Source organism: Crocodylus siamensis, chromosome 2, assembly GCF_052110815.1.
Source record: "Crocodylus siamensis isolate JL-2025a chromosome 2, ASM5211081v1, whole genome shotgun sequence".
NCBI lineage: Eukaryota > Metazoa > Chordata > Crocodylia > Crocodylidae > Crocodylus > Crocodylus siamensis.
The window spans coordinates 23,569,029-23,584,987 of record NC_143396.1 but is presented as its reverse complement, the minus strand read 5'-3'; the positions used below and the strand labels follow the sequence as shown (position 1 = coordinate 23,584,987).

Sequence of the window (15,959 nt, the reverse complement as noted above, 5' to 3'; positions counted from 1 at the left end):
AGCTTGTTGCTATGATGACATAGGATCACCAGACATGAAAGGTGATGGCGAGACTACTGCGCAGTAGCAGTGAAAAATTACCATGCAGCTATGGGACCACTCGTGTAGATGTGCCCAGTATGTCTTGAATCCATGAACTGATTTATAGAGTTGAATTTTTAGAGAATGTTGAAAAAAAAATAGAGAACTGTAGGATCTTAGGAAAATAGGGCTAGAAGGGACCTCACAAGGTCATCTAATCCAGCCACCTGCTCAAGGTAGGATCAGCCCTAACTAAATCACCACAGTCAAGTGTCTGTCTAAACTGCTTTTGAAAGTTTCCAAGGATGGAGATTCTACAAGTTCTCCAGGTAGCCTGGTCTAATGTGTGACCACCTTCATAGTCAGAAAATCCCTTCTAATCTCCAGCCTTGCTTCAGCTGGAGTCTGTTACTCCTAGTTCTTTTCCCTACCTTTCAGGCATTTGAAGGCTGTTACAAAATCCCCCCTCAGTTTTCTCTTCTCCAGGCTAAAGAACCCTAGTTCTTTCAGCCTTTCCTTATAATCCTTGTATCCCAGGCCTGTAATCATTTTTGTTGCCCTGGGCTGGAATCTTTCCAAACCCTCCACAGCCTTCTTAAAGTGTGGGGCTCAAACTAGACACAGTACTCCAGGTGAGGCCTTACCAGTACTGAGTAGAGTACTGGTGTTGAATCTTATGTCCACATGAAATGACATCATATCTGGCATTTTAGAGGAGAGGGGAGTGTCTACTATATGGACGTTTCTCTCAGAGAATACAGATCTTTCAGCTGGAATTTAATGGGCAATGATGCAGCTGGTGACAGAATGCAAGAGAGGTCTTGGACCAATAATCTGTATATGTGCTGCCCTTGAGTTTTGATTGAAACTACAATCTTTGAATGGGCAGAGAGGTATTTAAAATGGAATGAGCAATAATGGGGTGGGATTTATTCCTGTTATATAATTGGGAATCTATTAATGATTATAAAGTGCTTTGGTATCCTGGAATAATTGGTGCAATATAAGTTAAGCAATAGTAATTATTATAGTATAGTAAATAAACCTCCAGTCTGGTTACTTCTGAGAAGCAAGCTATGATGCCTTCTAGGGTATGTACAAGTATTCAGGAAGGTTAGTGGGAGGTTAGATTGAGTTAAAAATGGCCACCCAATCTAAGGTAAGTCAGGAAGGGAGGGGATAGTGGTGCAGCTTGGAGGGAACTGGGGAGGGCAATTGGGGTCTGCAGGAAAGGTTGAGGAGACTGGGGGGCTAGTGGCATCTGTCGGGGGGAGGTGAAATACAGTAGGTTTTGGCAAGATTGGGGGGACTAGTAGGTTCTGCAGCAGGGAGGACTTGGGAGTATTGAGGGGCTAGTGGGATCCCTGGGGGGGTTGGTGGGATTTGGAAGGGCTTGCCAGGATTGGAGGGGGCAAGTAGTGTCTGCAGGAGGTTAGAGGGATTGGGGGTGGGCTAGCAAGACCCATGGGGGGTTGCTGGTGTCTGGGAGGGTTTGGTGGGATCAGGAGGCCTAGCAGGGTCCACCGGGGGGTGGCGGTTGATGGGATTGGGGAGGATCTCCAATCCTGCCAGAATCCCTCCAGTCTCCCTGCCCCCACCACTCCACTCCACCCCACCCCGGTATTACTGAATTTCCCCATATCCCACAAACTGCTCCTGGGGCTGGTTTTACCGGCATTCACTACTCCTGGGAGTCTGATTAAAGTAAATCTGAGTGGGAGTACGGGTAGGCGGATTGGGAGGCTGGCAGCTCTGTAGGTGGCTTTGGTGGGATGTGAGGACTCTTGCTCCCTTCCCCCGCAGGACTAGGAACAATTTGTAGTCCCCCCCATCCTGCCCATCCATCCCCACACCACAACTTACTTTCTCATCTCCTGGCACCAGCAAATGCTGGTAAAACTGACAGCAGGAGTGGCTTGCAGGATGGCAGGTTTGGTGGGCTGGTTGATCTGTGGAGAGGTTTGTCTCCACAGGTGTGGCAAGGAGGCAGGGAGGCTAAAAATAACCCAGTCCCAAGGGTAGGACACTAGGAAAAGTGCAGCACTGGCTGGAGCCAGCAGCTGTGCTTTCCCAGGAGGGCTGCATGGAAACTATACAGAAGTTCAATTACTGGACCCAATTTAGGTTAGACTACCACCAAGGTACAGTTGACTTAGATTGGGTCAGCCATTTTTAGACCAGTTGAACTTTCCTGAACTTCCATTCAGTTCACACTTAGGTTGATCTAACCAGGGATCTAAGAACAAGGTCTGCACCTGGGCAAACTATTGGCTGGCCATTTTTAACGCAATATAACCTCCCCTAACCTCCCTGAACACCTCTACCTATCCCTAGACAAACAAATATTTTCAATAACATTATTATATAGAGTGTTTCTTATGACAATATTAAGGACCAAAAAAACTCCCATTTTAATATGATGTGGTTTTTTGTACACTGCACATAAATAGTTACAAGAGTAGCTATAGTCTTCTCAGGCAGCAGTTCAGAAAGGAATAAATTTACTCTGAAGGCATATTTTTAATGTACAGGGGCAATCCATTTTGATTTTCAAATAAATTATTCTATAACGTACATAGTTATTTTAAAGCACACAGATTAATTGGTAATTATACAGGGTGATAGCCTGACTGACTGCTGATGCTTTGTATTAAAAATGAATAGTCAGCATCATTCTTTTCAACTTTTCAGTTTCTGCTGTAATTTAAAGGCATGGTAGAATTTCCACCGCTTTTTTCCTTTGATGCCTTAGAAATAATCTGTTACCTTTCCCTTTTTTAGAATAATGCTAAATTTGCTTATGGCCTGCAATGTTAGACCTGCACAAAAAAGACTCCTGCAGCTACACTGATAAATCACATTGCTCTGGGTTTTACTTTGTGACATTTTTTATTTGATTAAAATGAACTCCTTCAGGATATGCCTGCAGCTTTCCTCACTGGTGCATGCAGAGAGAGAGAAAGGTAAGTTCAGGACCTTGTTGTGCGCAGGTGAGACTGCTGCAGGCTTAGTGAACAAAATAAAAAACTGCAAGCATTTGATAAACTGCTGGCTTCTTGATTAATGGCCTTTTTGGCACTCCGTTCAGCTCTGCTGCAGGCTTTACATCTAGAAGTGGTTCCAGTCATTGGGAGAAACCAGGAGGTGAATCTGACAGCTATCATATTGCCCAAGAACCCTAATTTGACAGTCTTCTACTGGTGGATAGGAAACAATCTTCAGGTATGTGTAAGCTTTCATTTGATATTATTTTCCAGCCTCATTTCAATAAAGATTATATCAGACAATTATCCTTTCAGGAGAACGTTGTTGTAGTGGATATGACATTTTATAGAATACCTTTGTTTTAAACAGCCAGTTATACCTCTATTAAACATTACTTAACTCCATTAAGAAATCTTACACTCCTCTTCCTTCTTTCCAATTGTTGATACTTATGTGAAAAAGGAAATTTCTCTGTTAGAATGGTCTACATCTCTAGGCCATTTATTTTAGAGGAGTTAGAATTTTATCACAATTCACCACATTTGGAGAAAAAGTTGTGGTGGCCCTGTGGCATAACCGCATTATTGTGTGTATGTGCCAGAAACAGTGACAACCCAAAGAACTTGATGTCACCCTAAGAGACCTAGGCAACAGAGAAATAGTTGAGACAAATACAATATGTTTCTTTTTGTAATTACATCAATACTCCACTGTTCCCCTGGCCTGCACCAGCCTATTAATCTATGCTTTGGCAATTCCTAAGTGGAGACCGGATAGTGGCCCTGCAGTGTGTAAAATATGAATTCAGCACCTGATTCTTTAAGAAAGAGAATGCCCCTGGATGCTTTTTAAGTGACTACAAGTCATGCGTTAAAAGTAGAACTACAAAATAAATTTGACTGTAGTTGATGACAATGTGTCTGAACCTCAGTTTAGAGGTATCAGCCCAATGCAGCGAGGGCCTGACCCAGAGCCATTCATTTCAGACAGCTTTGACTCAAACCCTGCTACTCTTGTCTGGTATTTTAAAAGAAAGATTTTTCCATTATCTAAAAATGTAGGCCTTAGCTCCATAACTCCAAGGATCCCTGTTAGCTGAACATTGCAATTCGTGGATTTGTTGGACACTGAGCTGACGTTGATTAATTCATTCCATGGAAAATATTTCAGTAGCGTGGTTGCTCCTGACAAGACATTTCAATGACTGTTCTCTCTCTCTGTCATGCTTCTCTCCTGATTCTTACCCAAATTCTTCTTTTGTATCGTGTTCTTTTTTTGTTTAGCCGTTTCTTACTTTGGAGAGTTTTTTAATGACCAAATTTGCTGAGACAGGTGAGGTTAGAGTTACAGTGCAAGCCTCCTGTGGGAACTCCATGCTTCAAGATTCAAAGGTTGTCCAAGTTTTTGGTGAGATATTTTTACTTTCTTATGGATTGTTTTGTTTATTGATTATATTTCTATGTACTTTAGGACAGTCCTTGGAAAACAGAATACAGTAAAAGCTCTGTTATTTGGTGTGAGCAGGGAATGGGGGGTACCAGTAATCCAAAAATGCCGGTTACTGAGGCGGGGGGTTTTGGCCGGACATGGAGTGGGGGTAGCGGGCCGAGGAGGAGTGTGGTGGCTGCCACTACCACGTGTGAACTCCCCCCTCCCCCCCAGCATCTGGCCTGCCACCCAGCCAGAAATTCCAGTTAGTAGAGTATGCCGGTTACTAAAAAGCCAGTTAACACAGCTTTAACTGTATATTGTGACATGTTACATACTGGTGTGCTAAACTTCTAAACTTAATAGACTAAAATTGTCCCTGATTCCATGGAAGTGAACAGACTGGCATTAAAGAAAGTATTACAGAATACTTAAATTGTTTTTAAATTAAAAAAGAAAGAAAGAATTATAGAATACACTAGTTTCCCTTAAATAATTTATTAAAGAAAGAAATCTTCATTAAGAAAGAATTACAGAATACACTAAATTCCCTTACAGAATACACTAAATTGTTGTTCCAAAACTTTACAGGTAACTAAATATTATGAAGTGGCATTTTGGAGTTTCTCTGTAGAATATTATACAATTTTAAAAATATAATTGTTTGAAACCTTCTGTTGGTTTTATCCTGGAATGCATTATCTAAGACAGTGAGAGCCAACCTTTCTTGGCAAGTGTGCAACAAATTAGTGCCCCCTCCATATGCCACTCCCATCACATTTCCTTATCTGATCTGCTGCTCAGCTTTCTCCTCCTTGCTCTGTGCTCCCTGCCCAGCTCTCTTCTGCTTTCTGGTTCCCACCGAATGCTCCCTGCTTGATCTGATGCTGTGCTTTCTGCTCCCTGCCCTATCTTCCAGGCACTGTGCTGCCTGTCCCCTCTCATATCTGCCACATCTCACAAAGAGGCTGCCTCTGCCACTTATGTCATCCATGCTATAGGTTGGCTATCCCTCATCTAGGGAATGAACATTTCAATGGAGTTTTTATCTACTCAGCCTAAACCAAACCAGACAAAAACATATTGACTACGTGCTTCTGAAACAGTTGAATGACCCTTTAGTTCTTGTATCCGAGTGTGTTTTGCTGTGACCTATAACATGCTTATGTGGCAGGATATTTTTTGAAACATGTAGGTAGACAGATAAATTATTTATGCTTTTATAGGCATAGACAGTGACAATTTTCACCCAATCTGGCCATAGAAAGCAGTTTATAGCCATGACCAAACACAAGCGCACAGCTGAAGATGGCTTAAAAAATGGCCAATCAGGTGAAAAATCTGAACCCTCATTGCATGAGGGGTCAGATGAAGATGTTTCAAAACAGAGCATCTTTTATAACTTCTGAAAATGGTGACAGGCTAGCAAGCAGGGAGACAGAAGTGGCGGAGGGGTGTGGTGGGAAATGGAGGGGAAAGGGAGCAGGGGGAGTTCAGTCTGGGGGTTTTTGAGCCCCCAATGGAGGTGGGGTTGGGTGTATTGGAGCCCCCTGAGGTGCTGGGGGCTCCAATTCACCTACTCCACCCTCCAGTGGGGGCTCAAAACCCCCCAGACTGAACTTCCTCTGCTCCTTTTTCCCCCTCTCCCATTCTGAAAACTTTGCAGCCTCACAGGGAGGAGGGGTCATTGCTAGGGTAAACTGGCTACAGGTTGTAGCTAGCAACTAGATTCCCCTCCCTCCTGAACCAGCAGTGAACTTCTGTTTGGTCCAGATGATCGTTGCAACTTGGAATGCTTCCTACAAAGTGTTCGCAGTTACAGTGGGGAGCTACACTTTTTCCTTGCCCTACTATGTGCAGTCAAATACAGGAAATGGAATAGCCTGTTTTTCCACTGTAGTTTGCACTGGTTTGCAAATATGGGGATTTAAAAACCCTCATATATACCTCTAGTCCTAACATTTCAAGTGGACTCTATCATTTTGATTTTAGTGTGCTTTTATAATATAAAATAATGGCAAACACTAATATTCAAGTTAGCATTCTTTTGCAAACCTCTTAACTTCTGCCCTATAATAAATGGATTTCACGAATGCTTGTAATAAAGTCTTTACAGAAAGCTTTAAAACTATAACCCTATTAGACTGGCTTGTAAGCATATCATGCCTCTGATTTTCTGCTACTGAATCTACTGTTTGTATTGGCAAAGGCAGTGTGAAAGACTAAAAAGGTATTGGTGGTAAAGGAAATAACAAAATACTTAGGAAAACTATGATTTTGTCTAAGTTGCTATAGAGGTCAAGTTTGAATCTTTCATACATTCCAAAGGATCTTGTTCTCTCCTTTGCATTAACTTTTTCAGGTGTTCTTCCAAAGATTATATGAGGACAAAGGAAAAAATATATACAGTCCTCTTAAACAAGGAATTGTCCCTTTCTAGTATTTCAGATATTTTGGATTATATCAATAGAATTGTTGTGAATGTATCATATTTCCTCTTTTAAACAGAGCAGTGGTTAGCTTTTGGCATGTCATTTGTATTCTCACTTTCATAGGTAGATTATTGAAACAAAAATATTCATTTTCTGTGAATAAAGGGAATATGCAGTGGGCAAGAACTATATGTTTGTGATTCAGTGGGTGCATCTACATGTACTATTAATTCGAAGTAGACTTACTAGACACATCTACATAACACACTGACTGCACGTTATAACGTGACTGCTGTGCAGAAGTGTCATGTGTCAGTAACAGTGACGCAACGCTACTGCACAATAGTATCGGGCTGCTGCACAGTAGCATCACAAAAAAGCTGTGCATTGGCGCTACTGCACAGTTAGCATCTCATGTAAACACAGCCTTTATGCAGTAAAAATACTGTTCAGTAAGCCTATGGGGGAAAACATCTACCAGGGAGTACATCTACATATAGATTTGCTCCCTCCCTGCTCTGACCCCTGTAGCAGCCAGGGGGAGCTCCAGGCACCCCTTGGGGGCTGGCTGGGGGCACGGGGACAGGAGAGCTCTGCCAGCTGCAGCAGCAGCTGTCTCCTGGCCCCATACATGTCAGGAGAGGTCCTCATGAGCATGGGCCAGGAGACAGCTGCAGCATGCACATAGGGAAAAGCCCTATGACAGTGGGGCTTCCACACATAGCCTGGAGCTTGCCAGACCTGGCCCAGAACACAACTGTTTCCAGCCAGAACCAGGCTGTGCAGGGAAGTCTACAAGTACAGTCTGGCTCCCCGGAGACCTGCCCCAAAATAGCTCTGGGCTGCATGTGCAGACTTCCAGCTCCACAATCAGAAGGGGGACTGGGACATTGTTCCTTGTCCCCAGGAGCTGCTTGCTACCCAGCTGGGCTCTGATGAGTAAGGTTTTAAGGGAACCTTACTGAGACACAGGAACAAACCATCCTGATGCGCAAGAAGAATTGCAAATGTGGCAAACAACCAGCTTGGCTTAGCAGAGAACTCTTCGGTAAGGTTAAATACAAAAAGGAAGCTTACAAGAATTGGAAGCTTGAGCAAACCTGAATCTGCAAGTAGCAAATTAGCCACACAATTGACTAATTTACTGTTCAGTAAGCATCTGCACATGTAAATGGTGGCGCTTTGCTGTGCAGTCAATTAGTCTGTTGCTCAGTAAAACATCTTGTGTAGATGCCCCTTGAGAATTAAATTCATTGGCACAAGTCCACTGAAAGCAAAACACTGTGGTATGTGTGGCAGTGTATGCCCAGTGGAGCATGCTAATGTGTTTTCTTTATTTTTCCTGTTGCTTTTCCCCAGTGTTTAGAAACATTTAGACATAGATGGAAGAAATACAGAAGGAGGTTGCTAAAGGAAGCAACTGGTGCTAGTATATTAAATATTGTACATTCCTTAAAATAGGAGCTGCCATTTTGTTCTATATGCATCCAGCACTTAGCACAGTGGAAATTCTAAGTATGCGTTCAGCACAAATAATAAAATATTTCTGAGATCACTCTTTTTAATGTTACTTTTTCTGCAAAAGCAGTTTTTCTCAGTCCTATTTCTCAGTCCTGTTTATTAATTGTTAAAAACAATCTTTCTTTCCTGTTTCTAGATCATTTTCATATTCTTTCTCTAAAGTTTACTAAACATCTGGACATGTACAACCCCAACATACCAGAGTGGAGGGAAGACATAGGTCGGGTAGTGACACGACTTCTTGCAAAGGTATTTTCTTACAGTGCTTACATACTGCGGCCTCTCCAGTCAGAAAGCTTGAAGGTTAAGTTAATGCCTTTCCGTTTAGAAAAAAAGCAAACAATCCAGCAAGCAGAGTAGAACAATAAACAGAAACCCCAGGGCGACATTTAGAAGCAGTTTGAGACTAGAGTTACTTGTGTATCCAGACCACATAAAACAATATTTCAGCATTGCAGGTTTGATTCTAATACATCCTAATTGGCAATTAATGCTCTCAGGGTTTGGGGGGCCAGATGGACAGATAGGTAAATACTGCTGATTTTGTGAGAAGAACACTTAGCTTGAAAGCGATGGAGTTAGGGGTTAAACCAAGGGTACTATAATATACAGGATTTAGCCTTTGATTATGTACAACTAAATGAATTTATAGTCTTGTGCATTTAACTTAGATCACAGATACGAATAGTCTGTAAATTTGAACATGGACATATCTTCCAAATTCACTAAGTCAAACATTTACTTAAGTAACTGCATTGTGTAATGAATAAGGATGTGTGTAGATGAAACGGGGGCCCTAAATTGAAGTGGTGGGTTTTAAAAAAACCTGCAATTTAGGGCTAGTTAAACTCCCATGTCATGCACACACCCCACTGACTTAACTGCCTCTCCGGCAGGGAGGGCAGGGCAAGCTGCTGGCAGGCAAAGCGATCCCTGGACTGTATGTGCGGGGGGAGGTGTTCCCTCCGTGGCAGCAGCACCCGCCCTCAGGCACCCAGCCTGGGCGGTCTTGGGGGCCACCGCAGCTGCGGAGGGAAGCACAGGGCCCCACGCAACTCAGGCAGGCAGGCTCCGGGGCAGGGGGGAAACCAGGCTCACTGCTTTCCTGGGCTGCTGCCAGGCTGCCTGTAGTGCTTCCTACAGAGCCCCTGAGCTGAACGGAGCCCAGTGCTTCGCTTCATGGCTGTAGAGGTAGCAAACTAAAACTCCTCCAAGGAGGCACTGCATCCCAAGTCATTTAAGGTGCATTATGCTGCTGAATTTTCTACAGCAGCTGGAATTTAATGCGCAACATGCCGCCGAGGCATGCAAACCCCGACACCATTAAATCATTTAGCCTGCTTTAAAGTGTCATGCACACACATCCCTCATTTTGTCTACACACAGTCTAAAGCATCATTCCATAGAGACAGGGAGCACTAGACTATACTGTTATATTGTTTAGGTACAATCACTGCCAAAGATATAACAAACAGGTATTGATTTCTGTTGAGCTAAACACCAATACATTCTAACCTGAGAGGTAAATACTTATAGAATATTTATTACTAAGATAACAAAAAGCCTTACTGCCTAAACCTTCCAGTGATGTCATTGATTTTACTCTGGATTTGCACCAATGTCAATGAGATTGGGATTATTTTATTTTTATATATTAAATACACTTCTGTTTCATCCTTGGTTAGACCTCCATAAATGCCAAACCTATTGAAATTCCTCTCCAAGTTATACTTTCCATGACCAACATTTTCTAGACATGTTTTCTTATGTTCTAGTCATGTTGGCACCACATTTTAACTTTTAAAAAATACGACACAAGCACTTTTATTTACATTCAGATAGAATTTCCATGAGCGTTTGACCTGGGAACTCCCAGAATTCCCAGGTACTTTTAAATAAAACCTACTAGAAGGTAGCCAGAATGGCACCTCGAGGCTAGCTAGCTCAGAGGCGCATGAGCTTTTGTAGGCAACAAACTTCTTCATTCGATGCTATGAATGGACCTTCTTAAATGGCAATCTTGTGAAACCTTCAGCTAGTGGAGTAACATTTACAAAAGTCTCAATTTCAGAAACGGCATAAACAGTTAGAAACCTAAAATCCGTTTGACTTTTGAAATCTTTCACCGTGAAAAATTACATGCTTATTGTAGTGTTCTGATAAAACTGTCCTCCATTGAGGCCGTAATGCCATTAGGTTTCATTGTTGGGATGGTAATACTTAGCATTTCTTATCTTCAAGGCTCTTAGCACCTTGATTAATTAATATAGGGCAGTATGCAATTTCCAATTAGTTCCAATTAGTTACGTGGAATTCTGTTTACACTTCAAAGATGTGAACGCTAAGGCCCAGTTTGAAAAGACCTATGAAGAAGTAGCTATCTATTTTATACCATGTTTGTATACAGTAGTTTTACAGTAATATTGTTAAGATAAAGTTAGCACAGAGACCATATTTACTCATGGTTTTGTCTCTGCAGGAAACCAATATACCAGAAGAAAGTCTTGTAACTGTGGTGAAACCTGGCCTGCCCACAACTGCTGACTTGCATGTGCTTCTACCAGCAAACCAACCAAAGCTGAAGAGAAGTGTAACTACTGACAAGGTAACCAGAACAGTATGTGTTCGTTTTAAATCTCCATCCCACTGAAGTCAATGGCAATACTCCAGTTGGCTTCACTGAGATCTGGATTTGTTTTTTAAGCATCCAAGCACCACCCACTCCACTACTTTCATGAGCCACATAAAAGGCTAGCAATGATTGCAGTCCCTGTGCTTGGTGGAGTACAGTACCTGTACCTTCCCTGTATACCTTGGAATTAAGTCTGTTCTAAAGCGAATAGGGAGAGAACAGCTATGCCTTACACTTGGTGATAGCCCACGATGTACTGGAATATAGTGGAGAGTATGCTGTAGCCTCTTAATTCCTCTACAAGCCCTTTCAGGGACAGAGCAACTTTATTCCATCCTGCCCTCTGGGCTTTGTGCCGTTTGCACAATCCATCTGTTATTGGTACCAGTAAGCGATAGTTAATATTTATCTATTTTTAATCAGAAACCACAATTATAACATGCTGAATTGTAAAGATTCAGTAGATAAAAGTCCCCTAACCTAGAGTAGTAATCACTGTGGGAATGCCATATTTAAAATATGAAGGAGAAGAATAATTTTTACTGTATTCAGAAACATGCAAATCTGAATGCAATATGACCTTAAGGTTTGAACTGTTATGTGAGGTGCATCATAGTGCTATCCCACAAGGTGTTTCTATTCTAATGAACAGACAGCTTTTTCAAGTTCTGAGGCAACAGGGTGAGTGCAGATAGCCGAGGCTCAGTGCTGAGCTTTACTGCTCACATCAAGTGAAATCCCTTGAGTCAGAAAGGACCCCTAGAAGAGCACTGTATCTCCGCATGACTTTGCCTATAATTTATAATGTATAACACAAGGCCCTTTTTTCTAAAACATAAAAAATATCTCGGGTGTGTACCAGTTTCTTGAGTTTCAAGCATTATTATGTTAAAAAGATCATTATTCAAGGAATTATTCATTTTGATTAGAAAATGTTGCCAAAAGGAGGGCTGTGATAGGTCCTGGTATTCACCTAATCAGTGTGATCCATGGATAAGTAGGATAGCATGGGATTTCGCTGTTGTGTCAATTAAGGCTGGGTATTTGACCACACCAAAAATACTCGGTCAATGGACTAATCAAATATTGCTACATAATGATCAAGTATTTTAAACATTAATTTATTTGAACAATATCAAGAGATAGTTTAATCTTCAGTAGTACTTATGCTTTTTACAAAGAATACTTGTTCTTGTGAAACAATGAAATTAAATATAATAAATTTTTGTAACTATTAATGTTTGGTAAATGTCAATGATATTCAAGGCCAACCAGTTTTCCCTTTCCTTTGGTTTTATTCTGAAGCACCATGGTCGGCTTGAACAGTTACAAAATAACACCCCCCCCATGATATTAAACAGAAATGAAACACTTATACATTAACAACTATAAAAGACAAAATCATTTTTTAAAATGAAGGCATGCTAAGTAGTCAGCAGGCCAACTCGTCAAGCATTTTGGAGATGCCTGCAGTCATGGAGGATGTCCAGTAGGACAAACTTTTTTCTGAGCTGCCAATTTTGGTTCTTACCTGAGCTCAGAGTAGCTCCTGGAGCCCCATGTAGTGTAAGGAAACTGGGAGAACTCAGTAGAGAGGAGCAAGGCAGGGGGTGCCAGCTCCTAAATGGAGTGCGACTCCCAAAGAACTGAGGGCAGGGAGCGCTCACTCCTGCCCTGCTTACAGATGATACTGTGATGCAATGGAAAAGGTAGGCCTCTTGCTATATGAGATATTGTTTGGCTTGATGGAATATATAACAATGTTGATAGGCAGTCAAGTCAGTTGGCATTATTTGACCAGTCAATTGCCCAGCATCCCAACCCTAGTGTCAGAGTACCTGAGGAGCTGACTTTAAACGTATCTCTGAAATGTATAAGGAAATTGGATAAGAGTATTATTGAGAGGCTGGTCCTGATGTAAAAACCAAACAAACAACAAACTCCCCAACCTTAGCCTTCCCTTGTAATCATAGTGAATTTCATAGTGAAGATTGAAGTCATAGTTGATTTGCAGAAATTATTTTATTTTAAGAAGTACTTTCTGTGAGTTTTTTGTGAACAGTTGTTTGCTACATCATCACATTAAAACTCTTAACATTTTTATTCTTTTTAAGAAAAAATTGCTATTTTAAAAAGAAATATTATCTTACTGTTCCAAGCTTGTAGCAAATGAACCACTTTAATAATTTAAAGTAACCAATAAAGACAGGCCCTTAGGTTCTGCTGACTTTTTTTTAATACAAAAGATCATGTAGATTAGTTCCCTCCAAATCTCAACTATTATTAATGGCATGCTTCCAGGCAGCTTGAAAAATATCATAAATTACATTCAGTGCTGCCTTCGTTTTTTCATGTTCATATCTGAACTACCCTTCTATGCACTCCAAGAAGGAAAAAATGAAGGGCTAACCTGTCCTGCTAATAATTGTGGGATGTTCCGAACACTTGGAAGGTATAGAAAAAATAGCTGTGTTAATAGAATATAATTTCTGTAATAGATATCCACAGCTAAGATGCCACTTATGGTTTCTGGAACTGGAAGAAGACCAGAAGTATGCCAAATCAGGACGAAAAGGACAGATGTGGAAGTAGCTACACATTCTGTAAAGTAGTTGTATGTTGCTGACAGTGTAATGTTACTGTGCAGATTAGCTATATTTCGATGCATTGGGCATACTGAGAATAGTATCAGGCATACTCTCTTAGAGTGCTACACGGTGGTTGCATCTACATGTGCTAAGGCAACAAAATAAACTCCAGCACAGTTTGCACTGAGGTTAGCTGCTCAATGTCTACATGGGTGCCTGGGACCACAGCACTCTGAGCCAGGGTGGAGTAGCCCCAGGCCGGGAAGGGATCTGGGGGTCAGCCCCAGGCTCTTTGTAGCAGCAGTGTGCGGCAGAGGGGCTGGCTGAGGCATGTGGGTGCTAAAGTGTGGGGCTAGGTGGTGGACAGCCCCTTCACTTTAGCACCCTCATGCCCCAGCCAGCCCCTGTCACCATCTACACATGCATTTCAGCATACAAAATTACTCCTGCATAGGATAGTACTGTCCCCAGGGTTAATTAATTTACTGCACCCTAATACCTGTGCACAAGTAGACCGTGATGCCTTACTGTGGAATTAATTAGTCAACTCTTCAGTAAAGTGCATGTATAGTTGCACCCAGTTAGAAGAAGTGTCTTTGCAATTTCTCCATCATAGCGGTCCAGCTGTTTTCAGGTGTATAAGGCTATATGGTTGTGGTTATAGCCAGAGTAGAGTTTTCATTCCAGCCATTGGTTCTGTAAGGTTACATCTCTATCTTTGTGCTGTATAGACTACTTAAATGATTGGTATGTGCACATGTATTTATGCAGAACATTTTTTAAAAATTAAGATGTCAAAAAGTTTGATAAAATCTAAAATGCATATGTAATTTGAGACTTACTTGTGAAACCAGTAAATTGGAGTCAGATATAGGCTCCTTGAATGGAAAAAGAGGCTGCATGGCTCAACTTTACAAAATGCTAAATGGAGATAATCGTAGATTTGTGGAGTAGTATCTCACACCTCAGGTGGATATATTAACCCTTGGTTGAATAAAGTATTACACAATATGAGGGTTTAATAGACCTCAGTGATTTTTCCAGAAGACTCTCCCAGAAAATTCCAGTTTTTAAAATCTTTTTTTATCCAACTGATTGACATGAACAACTACTGATTCCACTACTTGGTCAAAAGTCTGCTATGAGGAATAGCTATGACAATGTATTGGCATCAACAACAATTAATTACACCATCACAACTGAAATAGTTTCAAGATTCATGAAGTATAATACCAGAAAGTAGCCTTAAAACAGATGGTCTGACCTGCTGTATGTGTATTACAGGCCACTGAGTTTTATTTTTATATCAATACCTTTCTGTTAGATTTGCAAATTCTGGTATATTTTCCCTATAATCAAGTCACCTCTAAATCTTTTTTTATAAACTAAATGAACTGAGTCCCTCATTATAAAACTTATCATCTCCCAACTCCTACTTATTACAGCCTCTATCTGCGAGCTCACGTTGAGTTACCGGTCCGCTGTAACCCCTACATTCTTTTCAGAGATACTGATGTCCATTCTGTAGCTATGGCCTGCATGCCTTGTTCTCAGGTGTGTAACTTTGCATTCAATTGTGGTAAAGCTTGTTTTGTTTGCATGAGCCAAGCTTAACAACTACAGCATCCCACCCTACATGACATATGGTTTGTTTTTTTGCTTTCTTTTGCTTCAATACAAGTAATTCTAAAGAACTGCAAGACTAGTTTTATAGATTTCATTCTATAATTTAGGATACCATTTCCCATAGGATGCCACATTAGAAGCGTGTCTTTATAACTAAGAAAACCCAAGTGAGAGTCTTTTATAAGGTTATTAATTATTTCATGCAGCTCTGGCAAGCCCTTACAATTTAAAGGTTATATAGGGGTGCAGTGTGGTGTCACCTTTAATTTTGTTCCTCTATAGCAGTGTGAGAGACCATATATTAGAATGCTATGCCCACATTAGAAAAAAAGGAGAAATTGTGACCATTTTTGTGTGGAAATTACTGTTTCTACAAAATCTTTGTAAAAACAAGATACAAATTAGCATCTATCCCGTTACAGCTAAGCAAGAGAAGCAAATCATGAGATGCAATTTATTATCAAGCACATTATTTCTTATAGGTAAGGAATATGAAGTGACAGAGAGCTTGTCTTTTGATATGATGATCAGAATAAGGATACTGGAAAGAGTTTTTAAAAGGGTTTATTCATTGCACAAGGTATGATTCAATAATAATCCAATAATACCTGTAAATGAGATGGTTTTTATCAAATATTGTGGGATAAAAACAAGGTCTATAAGGAGAAAGAAAGATTTGGCTATAAACATTTGCCATTTTTGAACATTCATGGGTTGCAGAGATTT

The 15,959-nt window shown here is 41.0% G+C and overlaps 1 protein-coding gene across 6 annotated transcripts in view; it reads left to right on the top strand.

The window, feature by feature from the left end:
- The window catches only part of SORCS2 (sortilin related VPS10 domain containing receptor 2), a 983,379-nt gene that overhangs the window by 935,345 nt on the left and 32,075 nt on the right, over window positions 1-15,959 (top strand). For all 6 annotated transcript variants that reach the window (XM_090035537.1, XM_090035536.1, XM_090035535.1 and 3 more), the window contains exons 20-23: window positions 3,110-3,243; window positions 4,290-4,413; window positions 8,524-8,636; window positions 10,867-10,992. In XM_090035537.1, coding sequence (XP_089891663.1) covers window positions 3,110-3,243; window positions 4,290-4,413; window positions 8,524-8,636; window positions 10,867-10,992 — 497 coding nt within the window. The remainder of the gene's footprint in view (window positions 1-3,109; window positions 3,244-4,289; window positions 4,414-8,523; window positions 8,637-10,866; window positions 10,993-15,959) is intronic.